At 41.3% G+C, this 22423-nt stretch overlaps 1 protein-coding gene across 2 annotated transcripts in view; it reads left to right on the top strand.

Moving 5' to 3' along the window:
• The window catches only part of phf14 (PHD finger protein 14), a 160024-nt gene extending 138721 nt beyond the window's left edge, over positions 1 to 21303 (top strand). For both annotated transcript variants that reach the window (XM_030740638.1, XM_030740639.1), the window contains exon 18: positions 20095 to 21303. In XM_030740638.1, coding sequence (XP_030596498.1) covers positions 20095 to 20169 — 75 coding nt within the window. In that variant the 3' untranslated portion in view covers positions 20170 to 21303. The remainder of the gene's footprint in view (positions 1 to 20094) is intronic.
• The last annotated feature ends 1120 nt before the right edge of the window (positions 21304 to 22423 follow it).

Consider the following 22423-nt stretch of genomic DNA (forward strand, 5'->3'; position numbering starts at 1 on the left):
GATGTCCTAGCTTTACGGAGGGCTTTTTTATAGAGCAACAAACTCTTTTTCCAGGCTAAATGAGCATCTTCTAATTTAGTGCGATGCCATTCCGTCTCCAGCTTGTGCTGATGAACATGAATCAAAAAAGAAGGTACAATACAGCTAGGAATTGAATTGAATTCCATCTCAAATTTTCATACTTTTAGAATATTTTCTGTTCAGCCATATTCAAGGATTCTTTGTCATTCGCATCATGTTTACATGCAGTGGAACGAAATTCTGTCCTCAGGTCCAGTGTTGCCCTTGTAATAGTTATGACAGTTTCCATGTATATTAAAGAAGAATAAATATAAAAAGAGAAAAAAAAACAATATAAGAAACTTTATGTGTGTGAGAGAGATAGAACGGTATATAAAATAAACAACATAAATGCGTGCACATATACCATCTGAAATAGTAAATGGACTAGTTCTTATATAGCGCTTTTATAGCGCATGAAGAGGATGTGGGACCAGTGGATTCTTTGACACCCAGCGAATGTCAACTGGTGGACCGTGGGCCACATCCAACCCCCAGAATATTATTGAAATCAAGAGGAGCCTAGTGATGAGGAAAAAATATGGTCCTATATTCACTTTTTTTTTTTTTTTAAATCAGAGAACACCCTCTGAAAAGTAGCTTGTGCCATAGCATGGCTTCAATCAAAAATGACGATAAACCCGCTGCTCTCATTTAACATTCTATTGTTTTGCATGCTCTTTATATCTATAGTCCTTTTTTTTTCCTGACACACAATAACACGGAAAAAGACTTTTTTCATCAGGCGACTCAGGAGGGGAAAGCGGTGCTCTATTCACATGGTCTGCAGGTGGGGCGCTGCTGACTTCAACTGAGGTTATAGTCAGGCGGTGGAAGGAATACGTCAAGGACCTCCTTAATCCCACAGACCTCTGTGTCACCTGTGGCCTCTTCAGAGTCTGGGGATGAGGGGGATGACTCGCCCATCCCTGGGGGTGAGGTCACTGAGGTGGTTAAACAACTCCTTGATGGCAAGGTCTCTGGGTAGATGTGATTTGCCCTGAGTTCCCGAAGGCTCTGGATGCTGTAGAGCTGTCTTGGTTGACATGCCTCTGCAACATCATGTGGAGAGCTGGGGCAGTGCCACTGGACTGGCAGACCGGGGTTGTGATCCCCACAACTGGAGGGTGTGCTTCAACCATTGGGGGTCTATAATGTAAAGTCTATGCCAGGGTGCTGGAAAGGAGGGTTTGTCCATTAGTCGAATCTCGGATTCAAGACGAACAATGCGGTTTTCATCCTGGTCACGGAACGCTGGACCAGCTCTTCATTCTCTCAAGGACATTCAAGTGTGCATGGGAGTTCGCCCACCCAGTTTACATGTCTTTTGTGGACTTGGAGAAGGCAATCGATCGCATCCCTTGGGGTATCCTGTGGGGATGTTGCGGGAGTTTGGGATGTCTGGCTTGTTGTTGCGGGCCAGTCAGTCCTTGTACAGCCATGGCGAGCGCTTAGTCCGTATTGCCGGCAATAAGTCGGATTCCTTTCCTGTGTGTTTATGAACCAGTCAATTACCGGTCAATCTTCATCCCTACCCTCACCTATGGTCATGAGCTTTGGGTAGTGCCCGAAAGAATGAGATCAAGCGGCAGAAATGAGCTTCCTCCAAAGGGTGGCTGGCCTCTCCCTTAGAGATAGGGTCAGGAGTGCAGCCATTTGGGAGGGGTTCAAAGTAGAGCTGCTGCTCCTCCACATAAAAAGGAGCCAGTTTAGGTGGTTCTGGCATCTGACTGGGATGCTTCCTGGGCGCCTCTTGGGTGATGTGTTCCAAATATGTTCTACCGGGAGGACGTGACCCAGGACACGCTGGAGAGATTATGTCTCTCAGCTGGCCTGGGAAAGCCTCTGGCATTTTTTTGACATAGTTTGTTTCAGGTATTTCTGCAAATTAATACCAAATTGTTCTGAGTGTACACCTTTATCCTACAATGCTTTCTATACTGCCGGGAGTGGTCTCTTTCACAATGACTGTGCCTAATCCATAGAACATGAGCGCTCACTGACTTATTTGATGAGGATGAAAATGATACAATTTATATTCTGTGGCATTCAGTCATTAGATGTCAGCCCAACTGAACACCTGGTAGATTAAGCATTAACTGTCACCATGACAACCAAAAAGATCACTCAATAAATGAACATTTGCTTTGCGTGGAGCCTTCATCACAAACCAGCAATGCATTCTACTTAATGAAGCACTGATCACTAAATCCATTATAATGAATGAGTTTCCATGGATTTATTAGGCACAAACCAGATCTTGTCAATTGCCATTTGTGTAGTGAAAAATATATGGTTCTATCTAGAACTCATCAAAATACCTTGATAAAAGTGTTTTACCAAATCAGTATGAAGTCTCTCCTCCACCACTTTATTTACCCATTGTGTGGGTTGAGAAATAAATCAGAAATATATGGCCAGATTTTCAGTTTTACATTGGCACCAGAAAGATAGCAGCTCTCCCTTCCCCAACTCTATGTCCTCTTCCAGGAGCCAGCTATAGTTATCTGATGAGGTGATAAAGGACAAACTTGCTTGTGCATTTTACATGTGATTAATTTAGGCATTGCTTGGTAAGTTCATCTCAGGTTTGCCTCGCTAAAAGGGAAATTTGTTTCCTGGGGGGGGTAGAAGGACACTAAACAACGCCCTTTGTAATAAATGAAATGGGAATTGCAAATATGTGCAGTCATGAAATTTAATTGTGCTCTCTGGTGACTCGTTTGTGGATTCTAGGGAACAAGAGTGCAGGGGCAGAGGCGGTTAAATCTAGTGAGTAACACACTGCCTGAACAGGCTAATGAAGCTGCTGTTTATGACCCACTGAAATTGTGTCATGTCTTGAATCTGCAACAAGACCAGGTCTCACACACAAGCACAAACTCCAGAATGTGCTTCCATCCACCAAATGTAGTACGTGTGTGTTCAGGGAAATTTATTAATGTCTTTACATTTTTAGATAAGATCAGAGAGGAGCAGGGGGAAATACCACAATGTATTGTGCAACAATATAAAACATTACATTCAAAATGACTTCATAATGTCAATAAAAGAAACAGCACAATGGAAGACATACAGCTAGTGTCATGCCTCAGCTTTATCCGTATAGGCTTGTAAGACTACATACATGACTAACTACATAAAAATGAATTAGAAAGTTATATCACTGAAGAAAATACATGATTTCATTGTTTTGTGTGGAATTCAAAAAAGGCTATGCACAGCTCAGTGGACAATACTGAGCACTTTGAATTAGTTTTGTACTACACTATACTGTCAAAAGTATTCACTCACTCATCCAAATCATTGAAATTAGGTGTTCCAATCACTTCCATGGCCACAGTTGTATAAAAAAAAAGCACCTAGGCATGCAGACTGCTTCTACAAGTATTTGTAATAGTATGGGTCGTTCTCAGGAGCTCAGTGAATTCCAGTGTGATAGGATGCCACCTGTGCAACAAGTCCATTTGTGAAATTTCCTCACTACTAAATATTCTTGTCAACTGTTAGCAGTATTATAAAAAAGTGGAAGTGATTGGGAATGACAGCAACTCAGCCGCAAAGTGGTAGGCCACGTAAAATGACAGAGCAGGGTTAGCGGATGCTGAGGAACATAGTGCGTGGAGGTCGCCAACTTTCTGCTGGGTCAATTGCTACAGACATCCAGCCTTCATGTGTGCCTTCAGATTAGCTTAAGAAGAGTGCATAAAAAGCTTCACGGAATGGGTTTCTGCGGGTAAGCAGCTGCATCCAAGCCTTACATCACCAAGCACAATGCAAAGCATCAGTTGCAGTGGTGTAAAGCACTCTGCCACCGGACTCTAGAGCAGTAGAGACAATTTCTCTGAAGTGACAAATCACACTTCTCCATCTGGCAGTTCCGATGGACAAGTCTGGATTTGGCGGTAGCCAGGAGAACAGCACTTGTCTGACTGTATTGTGCCAAGTGTAAAGCTTGGTGGAATGGGGGTTATGGAGTGGGGTTGTTTTCAGGAGTTGGGCTCAGCCCTTTAGTTCTTGTGAAAGGAACTCTTAATGCTTCAGCATACCAAAGTATTTTGGACAATTTCATGCTCCTAACTTTGTGGAAACAGTTTGGGGATGGTCCCTTTCTGTTCCAACATGACTGCACGCCAGTGCAAAAAGCAAGGTCCATAAAGACGGGGATAAGTGAATTTGGTGTGGAAGAACTTGACTGGCCTGCACAGAGTCCTGACCTCAACCAAATAGAACACCTTTGGGATTAATTAGAGTGGAGGCTGCAAGCCAGGCCTTCTTCTCCAACATCATTGTTTGACCTTACAAATGCGCTTCTGGTTGAATGGTCAAAAATTCCCATAAACACTCTCCTAAACCTTGTGGAAAGCCTTCTTAGAAGAGCTGTAGCTGTTATAACATCATATTAAACCCTATAGATTAAGAATGGGATGTCACTCAAGTTCATGTGTGTGAAGGCAGACGAGTGAATATTTTTGCCAATATAGTGTAAATACACCAACTGAAACGAGTGCTTTAAACAACAGTGATGAAAACACTCAAACCCTTTTTTGAGTGTTGTTTAACAAAAAAGTGTTTTTAACTCTTTATTAGTGTTAGCATGAATTCAGTTCATTTAGGTAGCACCAGTTCACCATGTCAGTCATATCAGTGCACTTTACAGTATTTCACTGTGAGTAAGCACTTAGATAATTGAAATTATTAATTAAATTGCCCAACAAACCTTTACACCAATTGTTATTAAACCCAGTACAAACTGGGACTAACCCAAAATTTTTGGTAAGACTCTTAATACCTAATGCTTAGCCTTGTTCTAGGTTTATGAGGTTGATTGCACAGAGTGTGCAATTACAGGATCTCTTTCTGTGTGTGTGTGTGTGTGTGTGTGTGTGTGTGTGTGTGTGTGTGTGTGTGTGTGTGTGTGTGTGTGTGTGTGTGTGTGTGTGTACTGGATGGTGCGGTTGATGGTGCAAGCAGCAGGGATGCATTGCTGAGCAGTGTTAGAGCTTGAACGGTCTCTGTTGCCACCTAGGGCTCAGTCTCAGCTGTCCTCCTCCTCTTTGCACATTACAGGACTAAGATGACGCTCTGCTCCTGCCCTTTAAAATGCAAAGCTCCATGTGAATGAAAAATGTGGCATCTCATTATCATATATGTTTGTGTTAGTGCCAGAGGGCTGTGGAAAATGAGTGGGAAAACTCTCCTGCCCTCCTTCCTCCTTTCCTTTGTCTCCCCAGAGCCACGGAGGTATTCCACAATGCCAGAGCCCATCAGCTCCTGCTGGCCCTTTTTTTGTGGGGGGGGGGGGGTGCTGCTGTTCAGCCTCCCACAAAGCAAACATCTCTCCCCGAGCCATTGATGTAAAACATAGCTTTATGCCCCAGTCTGCAATCCAGTGAGAGAACAGGTGGAGTTCACTCTGTCCTCTTTCTCTGAAGCTTTAGCTGCACTTTTAATGTACTGCAGTTCTGAATACATATCAAATGACATGTGACACAATTGCATTGAACATTGTGTACGTGAAATTGCTTTCCAGTATTAATCCAAATTCTGTGCCGTCATGGCTGGAAGTGGGTGTGTGTGATAGTGTGTGTAGTTTTCTGTAAGACAGAAACAAGCCTAAAAATCAGTTAATCTATAATAACAATAACATCACCTCCTTCTGGGAAAGCACACTTGGCACAAGGAATATCTCAAAAAGTCCACAAGAGGTCTCTGTAGACTACAAAATGGCATCCACAGCGCGCAGCTTACAAGGTTGCTAATGGTATGGTACAAAGATGGCAAAACTAGCAACAGTTATAGAGGACAGGACAGTACCTTTGCTTATGCTTAATAAAGCTGGATATAATTATCACAGGAGAGTATGTATGCTACTATTAAAGTAACAATCAAACATAATCTTACCAATATAATATCAGGATTACGGTAAATCTATTGAGGCATATATTAACATTTATAACCATTTGTAACTACTATCATGCTTGACAAAAGAAATAACATGTACATATTCATTAGCGCACAAATCACTTGCAACTGTTACACTCTGCAACCACTCCATTAGGAACACTGAATGCGCCGAGCATATGTCCAGTGATGCAGTGGTCTTTTGGGTCCACATGATTATCATGTCTAGACCTCCCAAGGACAAGTCAGAGCAGGGATACAAATGTCCCTGCTGGATACAATAAACAACTTTTTTGTCCCCTGGCATTTTTGGCACAGGACAAATACACCACTTGGTCTGTGGTGAGGTTTGGTGTAGAGAGGTGCCATTTTGAACTAAACTGAAGATTAGGTAAATAGTTCCAAGTAAATTGAACCCAGAAATGGTCAGCCAGTACTTGGCTGTATCTCCAGTAACATCTCACCTTTTCTCATGTCTGTGGCTTATTTTTATTTTGTATGGGCCAAAGCAGTCAACTCCAATAGACCAGTATGATGGATGGTTAATGTAGCAGGTAGATCTGCCATCTAGGGAGGGAGAGGTTTGTTGCATTTATGACACTCTATAGTCATGATGTTTCTCGATGACTTGCCAACCATGAGGTATCCAGTATGTTCTTAATTCTGCAAATTTACAGTTGGGACTTGGATGAAGCACAGACTTATCAAAGTCCTGCACTAACAGCTTTGTGACAGGATTATCTGGTGCAAGAACTATGGGGTGGATGCCGTTCTCATTCAAATTTTCTGCCTTTCACAGTCACAGCCCTGATCAATTCTATGACACTGTCAAACATGTGCAAAAGTCAGAACAAGCAGTTGTCAGGGCTGACTGGTTTATCCATCTCCACTGTAGCTATAATTTCTTCAGAAGGGCAATCTCTGTCTCTATTCTGCTGAAAGCAGTCATGGGTGGAGCAGCTGCCCTGTTGAGTGACTGATATATAGCATGTACCAGATGAGATCATGACTTGAACTAGGTTAGATCTGGCACCAGGGGCCTGCTTGTTGAGATACTGCTACAGAAGATAGTTTTGTAGGTCTCTGCAGGTCAGTTAGCTGGAGGCTGATGGAGGAATGTTGGGCTGCATGTCCAGTGGTTAAAATTAGCTCAATCCGTTAAAAATTTTACATGGGTGATTTTATTGCTAGGATTGTTTTCAAAGGGAACATGTCTCTAACAAACTCTTGAATCTCTACTATTCATGTCCCCACAAACACTTGATATTGCTGGGATGCTGACGGATCCAATCAAGGGCAGAAGTGGAATCAGCCCACAGGATTGTTTTACGCAAACAACCCTTAGGGTTAGTTCTGTATACAGGACCTTGGCTAAACTGTGTTCTTGCCAGGGCAGCACATAGCACTACGTGGGGTTTTGAGAGCTGCTTTTTTGGTGTCCCAGGAGATTGGGCCATCATAAATGCTACTTGAACTATGTCATTGTCATCCTCTATTCAAGTAGGCAACAGTGCCATAGGCTCTCTCCAAAGCATCAGAGGAGATATGTAAGTCAACAGGGGCTCCAGCAGGAACACCAGAAGGGTAACACCTTGGCAGGTTGATGTTTTAGAAATGTGACAACTTACTTTCCCATGCTAACCACATGGAGTGGAGCTCATCAGTAACTGGGTCATCCCTGCCTCTTTCTTTCTTCCCAAGTGCCTGAACCAAAAAGTACATCTTGTAAGGGGTATGATTTAACGTAGTTGGTCATACTGACTTGCAAGTACTCAGTACACATACCTCATCGTGGGTTCAGTAGGTGGGCTAACATGATGCTTGTATCCCAGTGTGAATGTCTGTGTCTCTGTCACAAAATGTATTTACTAATGAGGGCAGAAAACTACAGCAATGCCTCTGGCTTCTGGCGGGCTTCTGGCTGCCCAGTAGACCCGGGCCTCCCGCAGCCCACCAAAAAAAATTAAAGATCCATGGTCACACGTTCCAAAGACAACCACATGCCCACCCCAGCAGGAGGGAGAGGGAGCGTTTGATTGGATGTTTTCCTAACTGCTCCCGCACTGTCACAAAATTAAATCAGTTCTGATTGGATGTTTTCCTAATTTGCCCCGCCCTGTCACAAAATTAAATCAGTTCTGATTGGATGTTTTCCTAATTTGCCCCGCCCTGTCACAAAATTAAATCAGTTCTGATTGGATGTTTTCCTAACTGCTCCCGCACTGTCACAAAATTAAATCAGTTCTGATTGGAGGTTTTTCTAACTTTTCCCGCCTTTTCAAAAAAATTAAATAAGTTCTGATTGGATTTCGTCCCCGCCAATCATTTTCGTCTCGTTTTCATTCGTTGACCAAAGTGTCAATTAATTCCGTTATCGTTTTTATCCTTTTAGATAGTTTTTTTTTAGTTATCGTCTCGTTATCGTCATGAAGAAAAGGGTTGTTGACGAAAACTATGACGAAAATATTTCGTCAACGAAATTAACACTGTAGCCAAGGGGCAAGATCCCCAGAGAACCTGAGGCAACGGGAAGCCAGCCTCCAAGAAGCCCGCCCTCCGCACAGGCCGGTGGTGGGGCCCCAGGCACCCGAGAACCGCCCAACACCCCGCAGAAGTACCATCCAACTCCCACCCCAGTCGAGTTGTAGGAAATAGGGGTGCAGGATGACCCGCCCACCCCAACCCCTCCCCCAACTTGTCATTGATCTGATGGGTGCATGTATTTGTGTATGTGAATGTATGAGGAGTTTAGGTTGCTGTTAAAATTGAGGGGACCAACTGCTGGTTGTCAGTGCTCGTCCACACTGACATGACAAAGCTATTCTATTTACAGTCATGATACACATGGCTACATCATGTATTATGAACACTTGTTGTTCACCACACATAGCACAGGACTTCTTTAAAAAGTAGTTTTCTGGTGACTGTCCTCTCCCACATTCCCAACATTGATTATTCCCTTTTATACAGCTGGTCCTTGCTACTGTGCAGTCATCACTGAAAATGCATATGTGTGATACTGTTTCGTTTTCTGAAAGACAGAAATAATTCTTTAAATCTTCCATTACATTGAACACTGTGTATGTGAAATTGCTTTCACTAAAACTCAAATATGATCTCACAACATAATATCAGGAGTACAGTAAATAATCTATTAATGAGGCATGTATTAACATTTATAACCAATTGTAGTTAATATTATGCTAGTAACCTAACCTGACAAAAGAAATAACACATACATATTCATTAATGCACAACTCAATCAAATGTTTTACAACAGTGACACTCTGTTCCATTCCATTAGGAAACCCAACTAAGTGCACGCCGATTGCAAACACTTCAGTGATTAGTTATCTCCACTAGTTTACTTCTACGCAGCCTTTAAGGTAATAAAAAATATTTTTTGGCTATATTTCAAATAACTTGAGAATTGTGTAGGACGGTGAAGAGTTTGTGTGAGTTGTCATGGGGAAACCAGACAAGGCTCCAACTCCCTCCAGCAGTGAAACCACTCTGACCACCAAGAGAAGCCAGCCTGATGACCCCCCTGAAGCAGCGTCTATGCATACCAGTGATATGGTGGACATTTTGGAGTCCATAAATAAAACAAAAGTCCAGTTTTGACACATGCCTGGCCCTACTGGTAATCCTCCACAAAGAGTATCAGGCTTTGTGTGAGTCAGTGCAGTACAGCCAGCATCAGGTGGAAACACTCACTGCAAAAAGTGCGGTCCTGAAACGGTCGGTGAAATTTGTCACTGAGGGAATGACCTGACTCTCAGAAGAAAATACTAAAATTAAAAAACACTGCTATTGAGCTTCAAGCCCACAGCATGAACGCCATCTTAGTGTTTTCAGGCATCCCGGAGAAGGCAGAAGACCTGGAAATAACAGTGCAAGAATTTATAGACTCACCTGAAACTCCTGAAAGACTGAAAGACTCTCTCTCTCTCTCTTTTTGTATATATATATATATATATATATATATAAACACACACACAGGTTTTAATGAAATTCAGAGAAATGGATGATTTGGCCTGAGTTTCTTACTGCGACTTCCCTCCTTCTCAGACAGGGGCAGGTGACAGCAGGATAATACCAGCAGTGACACCTGTCTGTGTTCTCTCAGGTGGAGACGGGAGTGATAGGTGACAGGCAGGTTGGACAGGGTAGGATAAAACGCACATGAGAAATCCTGTGACAGTCCTGAGAGGGCAGTAAGACTGGTATCACCGCCTCCACGGGGACACACACTAAATGAGTGTAGAAAGTGGCATGGATAGCACGTCTGACTTCATGCGATAGTTAGCATGATCGAGCCAGCACATGCTAACTTTTCCATTTAGAAACTGACTGGCTGTCTGATAATGGATGTCACCACACATAATTAGAAAATTGACAGGCTTGTCAGGGAGATTTTATGGATAGCATAAATGTATACAATGGAGTTCATGAGGTGTTATCCTGAAGATAGATTTACTGTATAGCAACCACATGGATTTGCACCACAAATTATCCAGTTTTGGAAAAAGTATCAGTACTGTTCCAGAGGCACTGGCAAACTTGTTGGTAAGAGCTGATTTATGGGCCACCTTTTGAATTAACACTAGTCCTAATTTACTGTTTCTGTACATGCCTTAGCACCTGCTGAAAATGGCTCTGGACATCCACCACTCTGATTTATTTACAGTAGAATGCACTGATTCAGCTCATCTTCATCCCTAGCTTTTCTGACTGTTATATTTCAGTCTTCATTATCATATTATGTGATGAAAAAAAATGGGGGTTGCAACTGTCAGAAGTCAACATTAGACCAATGAAGGACGTTTTGAGATCAATGCTAAGACAGGTGTTTGTCTACCCACTCAACATCTCAAAGATCTAAGACAGGAAGAGGCACAAGTCTTCTTTATCGTTACACTGCTACCGCTTAGAGGCTCCAGTGTTGATGCAAACAGCACGATTTCCATGCACTTACTTTAAAATTAAGACCCAACTTGTATGACTTTAAGACTTTATAACTATAAAGCAACATTAAATTACAAACAAGTTCAATTTGAGATGTGCATGAAAAATGTAATGATATATGACTAATAACATTATCAACATTATCTTTTTAGTGTGGAGTCACTTTCTGTGTTTTTGTATTAAACAACATTGAGGGTATTATTGAAACAAAACAGTGACGTAGCAAAAAAGAATGAGAAGAAATGAATTGCTGGAACAATTGAATAGGATCATCTCAGTCCAAACACCAGATCATTTTGTTTGTCGACTTAAGCTAATAAAGCACCACCTTTGGCCCTCCTAAACCTACTGAAAAATCAAATCCAGCTGCGATTATGAACTTACAAAGATCATTTTCTTTTTTCCCCGTTTTAATAGTCTGTAATGTCTGGCAGTTTTCACAAACGAAATCATGATCTGAATGCATTATTGTACCAAACATGTTTGCTTTTACAAGAAGAGCTCTATAAGTTCTCTATAGGCTACTGTTGTTAGTGTTCATCATTTCTTTCATTTATTCATTCATTTTGTTTATTGTCCACAAAATATGACTGCCAGGTCTGACAGGCAGGAAGGAAAGAGTGAGAAAAAGAAGAGAGAGGTGAGAAAAAAGAGAGAAGAAAACAGAATAAATAAGGGGCCAGACTTTATATATATATATATATATATATATATATATATATATATATATATATATATATATATATATATATATTAGGGGTGGGACTTTAACGCGTTAATTTCGATTAATTAATTACAGGGAAATTAACGCGTTAAAAATTTTAACGCATTTTAATCGCACTTTGCACCGTGGAACGTTTCTCAGTGCGCGAGTTCCCGGCATACAGATTATATCGACGCACAATGTCCAAATTAGGGGCCGCATCCTGCGAAGGACCAGGTGTTACACCAAATTCTGCGACCCATCATATTCGGCGACCACAGGGGGCGATAGCGTACATCCCTCTGCATGTACGTGCTGAATGAGAGCTGAGCTGGGTGGCAGAAAATCTTATTAATCGTAAATAGTGTCCTTCTCGCTCGTATTCAGCACGTACATGCAGAGGGATGTACGCTATCGCCCCCTGTGGTCGCCGAATATGATGGGTCGCAGAATTTGGTGTAACACCTGCCGACGTCTTTCGCAGCCCACGAACACCACAAAGGCCGGAAGTGAGCGGCTAGCCTTCATATCAGCTGCCGTCACCTCTGCGTAGCTCATGTCGCCTAGCAACCGTGAGTGTGAAGCACAGCTGTGTAAAAGCAGCTGTTAAACTGAGAACCAACTTTTTCTCCTTTTTGTGGTTTAATTTTAAGTCTTTAATTCAAAATAAGCTGTTAAAACAAGCGTAACACATTTCAACATCAAGGAATACAGCTGAGAGAATGATTAATTTCCAACTATAACAAGTGAGACATTAATGTTGAATAAAACTATCCAGTTATGATGCTTAACTTTAATTTCAGGTGTTTGCTTATCACAGGAGCACTTCCACCCTTCATTGGTCTGTGTAGCAGACTGGTGGGAAAATAAACAAAATTTTGAAGTTTAAGCTTATGTATATTGATTTATTCATCAACCAAACTTAAATTAATATTTCTCATGTTAAATATTGAAATGCGATTAAAATGCAATTAATTTCGATTAATTAATTACAAAGCTTCTAATTAATTCGATTAATTTTTTTAATCGAGTCCCACCCCTAATATATATATATAAATAAAGGAGGGACGGGACATCATGCAGGCCAGTGAGCAGAGCCAAGGAAGTGGTCCTTCTCACTGCAGTACTAGTCCCCCCCCCCCCCCCCCCCCCCCCCCCCCCCCCCCCCCCCCACATGTGTTTGTGATGTGTTTTTTGATACATATGACCGAGAGGTAGAAGACTACCCCCAGAGGGAGAGAGCCAGCTAACAACTGGCTCATTGAGCACCCCGGTTCACCTAACCGCAGGGCAGGGAAGGCAGGTCCAGTGCCTAAGTGGACACACGACACACACACACACACACACACACACACACACACACACACACAGAGAAGATAACAACAAACATCACACCAATACCCATACCCATACACAGTGATCCTGAGTCCAGGACCACCTGGCCCCTTGTGGGAAATGGTCACTGCCTCATTTGAACACCCCACCCTCTCACAGGATCAGTGGGCACCCCAGAATCCCGGAATACCAACCAGACATTCCAACGTAGACCAACCCAACCCACCCTACATGGTGGTGTGCCCAAGGAGGCGAAGACCCTCCGGTGCAGGAAGGGACCCCATCAGGAAGCAGGTAACCCTGGGAGCGAGGGCCCCAGACCCTGCACCCCAACCTCTGCAGAGGAGGCTGACCACACGGCCCGAGGCCAGCACCCACCACCACGGGCACCCCAGCTCCCACATCCCAAGACCATAAGAGCATCCACCCAAGCCCCCACCACCTCCAACCAGGGCCTGGACGCAGACATCACAAAATGGCAGCCACAGTCCCCAAGTCCAAGAGCCATCACCTGAATCCCCCCCCTGGCCCACCCCCAGCCACCTGCCAGGCACACGGTCCGATGAGACTACAGCTGATCACCTTGGCCTCCAGTAACACTGTGAGAAATCTTGGAGTCATTTTTGACCAGGATATGTCCTTCAATGCACATATTAAACAAATATGTAGGAACGGTTTTTTGCATTTGCGCAATATTTCTAAAATTAGAAACATCCTTTCTCAGAGTGATGCTGAAAAGCTCATTCATGCATTTATTACTTCTAGGCTGGACTATTGTAATTCATTATTATCAGGCTGTCCTAAAAGCTCCCTGAAAAGCCTTCAGCTGATCCAAAATGCTGCAGCTAGAGTACTGACAGGGACTAGAAAGAGAGAGCAGATTTCTCCCATATTGGCTTCTCTTCATTGGCTCCCTGTTAAATCTAGAATAGAATTTAAAATCCTTCTCCTCACATACAAGGTCTTGAATAATCAGGCACCATCTTATCTCAAAGACCTCATAGTCCCATATCACCCCAACAGAGCACTTCTCTCTCAGACTGCTGGCTTACTTGTGGTTCCTAGGATACTTAAGAGTAGAATGGGAGGCAGAGCCTTCAGCTTTCAGGCGCCTCTTCTGTGGAACCAGCTTCCAGTTTGGATTCAGGAGACAGACACCCTCTCTATTTTTAAGATTAGGCTTAAAACTTTCCTTTATGATAAAGCTTATAGTTAGGGCTGGATCAGGTGACCCTGAACCCTCCCTTAGTTATGCTGCTATAGGCCTAGGCTGCTGGGGGGTTCACATAATGCACTGTTTCTTTTCAATCTCCTTATTTATTCTTTTTATATTTCACTCTGTATTTAATCATTAGTTATTATTAATCTCTGGCTCTCTTCCACAGCATGTCTTTTGTCCTGTCTCTCTTCCCTCAGCCCAACCGGTCACGGCAGATGACCCCCCCTCCCTGAGCCTGGTTCTGCTGGAGGTTTCTTCCTGTTAAAAGGGAGTTTTTCCTGCTCATAGGGGGTCGTTTGGACTGTTGGGTTTTCTCTGTATTATTGTAGGGTCTTTACCCACAATATAAAGCGCCTTGAGGCGACAGTTTGTTGTGATTTGGTGCTATATAAATAAAATTGAATTGAAATTGAAATTGAATAAATTCTATGTGATATAGATTCAACCAGGTGCTGGAAGTATTCCTCAGACTTTGGTCCATATTGACATGATCACACAACATCACACAGCTATTGCAGATAGCTGAATGCATATTCCATTTTTGGAACCACAAATAAGCCTGCAGTCTGAGAGTATAATTCTCTGTTGCGATATTATGACACTACGGCATCTTTAAGATACTATGGGCCTGGATTATGCAAGAATTTGTATGTGAGGAGGAGGATTTTGAATTAAATTTTTGATTTAACTGGGAGCCAAAGAAGAAAAGGAAATATGGGAGAAAGTTGATACTTTGATGTGGTTGAGGGACTGCCATCCAGACAATATGCATCTGAGATTTTTAGATCCAAATACAATAGAAATTAGAAATTGAAAACTACAAGTAATCCAGACCTGAAGGTCATTAAATATTTGGTCAGTGAAACACTTTTTGGTACTTTTTCCCTATGCACACCACCACATGTCAGGGAGATAACAAGAATTTTAGGAGTGGCTGAATCCACAATCTAGTACATTCTTACAAAGATGGAATGCACTAATCTCAAGGCCAGAAAACATCTAAGACTCAGCCCAGTTCTGAAAAAAAAAAAAATCTTTGGTTACATGAATCAAAGATTAACTTGTAATTTACAGAGAGAAACAGCTCCCCATCTGTCAAACATGATCAAGACAATGTTATGGCATGTATATGTCTGCCAGTGGAAACTGAATCACTAGTGTTTATGAATGATGTGACTATTAATGCTACGTTTCCACAGCTGAGGCGCTTTTCTCATGTAATACACACCATGCAGTGAAATAGCAGTGGAAAACTTTATGTTGAGATGGCAGAGTCATGCTCTTCTGCCGCTTTCCTTACGCGTTCTTGGTTTGAGACCAGCAAGCTTGCAGGGCCCCAGCTGAACCCATTTTTCAGCCGAGCACCGAGTACGTTCACAGTGGAAAAACCGCTGAACAGTACAAATACTGGCACCGGCCCCCCTTCAGTGGAAAAAGGGCCTAATAGAAGTAGTAGCATGAATTAAATGTACAGGGTTATATTTTCTGCTCAGATTCAGCTAAATGCCGACTGGTGGCCGGTCCTTGGCTGAAATGAGATCCCCCACGTGTGACGTGGGCAATGCAACCACAATTGATAACGCCCCTAAGCAGCATTTAGGAAAACTGATGTAATGTCTTGTGTATCTTGTGTATGTCTTGTGTATCCACCAGGAGGAGCAGTGATAATGGAAGTGCATTCATTTACAGCCTGCTACACTGTATATATGTGTACATATTATATTACACATATATGTAATATGTGTTCAAAACATTTAGGGTGAAGACTCAGTGAAAAGCTACTTTAGGGGAGGGACCCAAATATTTGGCTTTTACATCTACGGTGTTGTGCCAAAAAGTTACTGTCTGCCAAAAAGTGATTTCCAGTATTTACCAGAAAAAAATTGCTTGTATTTAAATGGCTGTAAATAACTTGTTGACCTATAATCTGTGAAACATATATCAAGCATATCTCTCATGAATGGTATCAAGTCATTTTGAGAAACAACATTTCTGTCACAAGGTAGAAGCTGTAATCAGTTTTTGGCAGTGACTTTTAAATATTCTTTTTTTCTAAAGGTAAAAACTGTCATTTACATTAAAAATGTCTTTTTAAACAGAAATCTGGCTAAGAGGGCTGCAAAGATTGCAACAAATATAACATCACGGTTCTATAAAGATATTTGAAGTGGCCAAAAAGCACTGGATTGATTATAATGTAGGTGCAATAACACAGACTCCTAAAGATTCTTGCAAAACAGGTTATTTCTTCATTTGATATATAAGCCTTTCATAAATCATGCTGACTACACTCTGTTTACCAATATTGGCAAAGACATAATACATAAAAGCACATAGAAACATTGGAATCACTTAATGGCAGATGATCACTTTTTGGGACAACACCTACTTTCCAAATTAACAGTCACAGCGGCGTCGATCGCAGTCATGCTGCTGTGAAAGTGAACAAAAAACAACAACAGGCACATGTTCCACAAAAGTGTCCAGCCGAATGCTGCAGTATTTATTTATAGGTGCAAAAACTGCATGCTGACAGGTAGGAGAGAGTTAATAGGGCATTAGTGTTCAATCTGGTTTTTGCACTTTAAAACAGCTTTCCCAGCCCCACAAACACGGAAATTCAAGCCCAAACCACAGTAGTATTTTTTAATGTGTGTGTGTGTGTGTGTGTGTGTGTGTGTGTGTGTGTGTGTGTGTGTGTGTGTGTGTGTGTGTGTGTGTGTGTGTGTGTGTGTGTGTGTGTGTGTGTGTGAGAGCAAGTGAGTGTGGCTTAAGATGCAGGAGGCTCCTGATAACTATCAGGGCTTTCTTAAAACTGACAATGAATAAATAAATAAGCACACTAATCACTACATGATTTATAAAGGGTTACATAGATGTTCTATCACCAGTTTTACAAATAATTTATGGACTGCATAATTTTATAATGTAGTAGACTGCCTGCCACAAACCACTTTGTCTTTTTGTGTAAATTAAAATCGCAAGCTCTGAAAGCAGCACTAAAAAGAAAGTGTCTGCACCTTTGGATAAAAAAAAAATTAATACTGTGTATCTCTGGTAAATGACTAGAATAATTTTAAGAGCAAAAACTACCTTTGCAGACAAGTAAGAGAGCCCAGACTATCATTAGCATTACAGACGATTCTTCTTGTGGATGGTTAGGAGCTCTTCTTCTCTGCCACCCCCCACCGTGGCCCTCTGCTAGAATACACTGTCATCTTCGGAGCAATCGACAGAAAGTATTTATAACAACAGTTAGTAAAAACAGGAAAAACAATCCAGTTTGTATTCCCTTTGACTGTAGGACCACGATAAAATGAGAGATTTTTGTTTTTCCTGTTTTAGTGCTAGTTGGTCAGCTTCAGGAACAGTTCTCCAGGCTTCTTGGAGGTCATTCAAAGTTTTGAATGTTGACTGCGTTTTGTTGCATGCAGTGTCAGGGTGAGCCCACACTGCTTCAGTAATGTTGAAATATGGGCTTTGGGGAGGCCAATCCATGACTGATAGTGTTCCGTTGTGTGCTTTTCTACCCAGGCATACTTTTACTGCATTGCCAGCACGTTTGGGACTTTTCTGTGCTGATAAATGAGTTTTGATAAGATTTCAGCACCACTGACTGAAATGCAGCCCCAAACCATGACAGAGGTTGCACTGTGTTTTACAAACAGCTGTAGATGGTCACTGTTGCACCTCTCTCCTGATCTGCTCCATACATATCGATGATAATTGGAAGAAAAATTTCCAAATTGTGCATCACTCTATAAAACCCATTGTTAAGTGCCTTTTTGAGTAATTTATAGTTCATTTTTAAGTGGCTTAAAAAAAAAAAAAGATCTGTATTCCACAAAGCAGGATTCATATGTATCAATCAGTTTATCTTCAGTACACATTTATGAGAAGGCACACCTGTGTGATGGTGGAAAGACAGTTGGGACAATACTGTCATGCCAATCAGGTTTGACACCAAGCAGCAGAAGCAGGACATCACAGAGGCGATGGGTGTTCAAATGAATGCCAATGACACATTATAAGGTACTTTTAGTAGGTAGCTTTTAAAATCATTTTATAATTGATAAAAGTGCAGTGTGTCTTCCAGTGGCTGCCAGCTGGCTGGGAACAGCAATTCTGAGTGCATCTGTAAAATGACAGAAAACCTGAGTAAAACAACACACACAAAAAATACTTGGAACTCATTCTGATTTAAATGCCAAAGAATAAAAATTGGTTTTCTAATGGATTTTGAAAGTGTCCAGTGTAGAAGAGGTCCCTGATGAGAAGGGACAGTTTTTGCCAGTTTTTGTTTCAGAGCAGCAACTGAATAGGCCTGAACTCTTCTCTATTTTTTTCTGGATTTGCCACCTGAGCCAGCAGCGAGGTGTGGGGTTTTAGGAGTGACAGGCTTTAGATGAGGGTGGTGTTACATCAAGGATCAGTTCTGAGCCCCTTCTTGTTTGTGATGGTGATTGACAGATGAGTTTGGACAAGAGTGTTGATGGATTATGCGATGACATTGTGTTCTGAAGGTGGCAGAGTTGAAGATGTTTCCTGAACGGTTTCAGGAAGCTTAAAATTGCGCTTCACAGCCAATATAGGGCTATTGTGGAAATTGTTGCCAGAATTTGGCGAACAGCAGCACTTTTGAAGTACGTTCTGTCACTGGCAACAGGTTCAGTATTAAAGGGTTAAACTCTGATAGAAAAAAAAAGAAAAAAAAACCTTGAATGAGTCTATCCAAACTCTATGCTGTGGTATTTTACTTGAATGTCCAAAAATCTGGCTCTGGTCAGTCTGAATAGAAGTATACTGAACAGAAAATTATTTTCTTATTTGTTCCCTGAACTTTAATGCCAGATGATTTTATAACCACTTGGTACTCTTGCTTTGTGTACCAAGGAGCTGAATGGCAGTTAAATTGAGTTTATTTATACTGTATATTTCTGCAGTTGGTGGCAGACACGGGTCATCTCCCATTACTAGCTCCTATTACTTGATTTTTCTGTACTGAGCTGCTGTAATGCGCAAATTTCCCCGTCGTGGGATCATTAAAGTTTTATCTTATCTTATCTTACAGTAAAAGTAGCCTAAGTCAGAGTCGCACAAATCGGATTTTCGTTCTAGTCGGATGGCTTCTTCAGGTCAATTGTTCCTAATGTTAATTCCAGTAAAAATCATCTCCTAAGTTGGATCATACAAGTCAGATTTTTGCCTACCTCAGATGAAAAATTGGGTCCCGTTGTAATACATATCCAATAAATGTGATCGCATAAATTGGATGAGTTTAGCGCTAAAACCCTCCTCAGCTCCCACCACACCAACTTCCAATATGTACAGTCTATGCAAACTCCATGCATCAGCTCATTCATGCACAGCTACACTCACTAACAATGCCTGGAGATCGCTTGAGTGGCTAGACACTCACGTGACATCTTGATCGGCTGTACCGGGCGAATCAGTTCATTTCACTGGAGACGATCACGGCAAGCGCAGGAATCGAGCTTGAGCTACAAACTCACACTTAGGAGCAGAAATACGCGATTATAAAATTTGCAAAAGCAAATCCAGGGATGAAAACCATTGCCACAAAATTTGATATTAGACCCGAAACTGTCCGATTTTTGAAGAATCAGATTTTATCCGACTTACACATAAGACAAATTTTTTACAAGTCGGATGAAATTCCATTGGCCATTTCAATCCGATTTAGGCAATGTTTACTGTATGTGCTTACTAAGTTGTTCCCTCTTCATTGCATTTTTTTAACCTTTATTTAAATAAAACTGTCCAGGTATAGAATCTTTTTGGCAGCATTCAGCGTGCATATGCTTTGGTGACAGGACAAACTGGAAGAGCTATAGTGGTTCTTGTGTATACGTTGTGTTTCTAAATGTGTGCTGTATCTTTGCAGGAGGAAGAGGAAGAGCAGCTGGAGGAAGATGAGCCTCTTAAAGAGGAAACAGCAGAGCAGGAGATTCCAAACTAACCCTGAGCGAGAGGACAAAACATATCATCTCTCTGGCTCCACCTTCAGTCTGCTTTTTCTGTTCAGACTCTAGCATATGTAACATTCTACTAGCCTCCCAAAGTTTGTAGACAGCCAGCTTTTAACTTTAGATTAGTAACCAGAGGTGTATTTTGAACAATAATGAAATGTTGATATTTTTAATTTCAAGGGTAGAATTTGTAATTTCTACAGATGAGTGTGAGATAGACAGGTTTAAGACAGCCTTATGAAGCACATTAAAGCATCCAAAGCAGGAGAACACACACACATACATACAGAACTGTGCTCCTTCTACAGCAATGTGTGACTCTTACTTTGTTTTCATACACTTATGATCATCATGTAGTGTTCATGCAGAGTATGCTCAGCGTCCCATTTACAAAATGAAGCTAGCTTTCTGTGCCTGAGACTTTTTCTCAGAGTCCATAGAGCACCTCCTCTTCCCTGCTGAGCATGCTTACACACACCTACCAGTCACACATCAGTATATAATTCTTCCTACCACTTTCAGTCTACATTTAACTGGAGCATTTTATTTTTGTATTTTATTCATATCTTCTTATTTTCCCCTTAGATATATCAACTTATTTTCTCACTTATTTAGTTACATGAAGTTTTAGGCTTTTGTTTTTGTGTTGAAAAAACTTTTTTACTTACAAATCTTAATATGCTACATTTTGTCAGGTGATGTCTAATAAAAGAATCTTCCATGTTTAAGAAATGTATCTACTCAAGGATTGTATTTGCATACTTTATAAAATAGAATTAGTTTGGAACTCTTTTACTTCTTTTTCCAAGCCAGATGGTTGTTTGATATGCTTGTAGTCTGTAATCCGGACTAAATTTCATGCCCCCTGGAAGTCATTCATTTAGCAACTGAAAATTTAACATTAACTGAGGCCAAAGAAGCAACAAAAGTTTGATCTCAAATCAGCTGCTACATAATTTCCAACTTTAGAAATGATGCAAAGTGGTGATCAGGTTTAGTTTCTATGACTGTTAACAGAGAGCAAACAAATCATTAGATTTGACCAGAGACCATGGTCAGGTTAAAGAACTGTCAGATTCTCACAATAAATCTGGAATTATCCCTTAAAGTGCCAATAAAGCTGAAGTGCAAAAAAAAGCTTTACTTCTTTGTCAGTTAAACACACACACTCAGTCTCATTCTCTGCTTAAATGGGGTTATTAGCCTCTTTCGTGTCATACTGACTGTAATAATGTCAGGAGCAGGCTATGTGGTGGGCAGGATATGACCCCAATAGAGGACTGAACTCAAAACTCAGCTTTATTTTGCTGATTAACTCAGAGAAAACATACAGAATATATACTGGTCAAGAGCCAGGACTATACAAACTAGGAAGCAACTTCAGAAAAGTATTGACAGATGTCCCAATCCTGTAGGTGATACAGGTAGCAAACTGAAATGTCATATGTGCCACCAGCTACAAGTTGAGATATCCGTCACCTTATAGTCTTCTGATACATCAGTATCCCTTTTTTTTCTGTGACACGAAACATTATCACTGCTTGCTTTGCTGATATTATCTAACTTACACATTCTGAATTGTATTTATATCAGCTTTAATTCATTCCCTTACTAGCCCTTATTTATCAGTTTGTGATGAATCGGGGGCTCGTCCAGGATATTCAAAGCCATTTGGGAGTCCACACACTTTTGCTGTTTAGATGGATAACTTAAGCTGCTTTTGTTGCGTCAGATTTAGTTTATATTGAAAACAAACAGGATTAGTCCCCATTTTGTTTGGTTGGCAAATTACATTTGTTTATTATGTAACACATCTTTGTGGCGAGTACAGCTGCACTACAGGTTTTATAAGCCATGTATCCCTTTTGTACTGTAATTCATACAGTTTCAGAAGAATCAGGTTGACATATTTTCCACAGCTATCTTTTCTCACATGTAGTACACAGACGGAAATAGTCAGCTTCACTACTAATGCTTCACACTGCTGTAAATGTGGCAAGGGAGCTGCCTGGATAGAGCCCAGAGGCAGCACACATGATAACCACTCAGATGTGGTAAATCCACATCTTATCAACTGCACTATTCACTAGCCACAACTGTACAAGGCAGCTAGCAGATAAAATACTGGTTAATTTTTGATCCAGTAGTGGCATGTGTATGAATTTTAATATGCAGCTCTATTGGGTGACATCTATAAATGTTCAGGACTGTAGTACATGTGTGAAAACAGCTTAGGAAACCAAC

Source organism: Archocentrus centrarchus, chromosome 11 (assembly GCF_007364275.1).
Source record: "Archocentrus centrarchus isolate MPI-CPG fArcCen1 chromosome 11, fArcCen1, whole genome shotgun sequence".
Taxonomy (NCBI): Eukaryota; Metazoa; Chordata; class Actinopteri; order Cichliformes; family Cichlidae; genus Archocentrus; species Archocentrus centrarchus.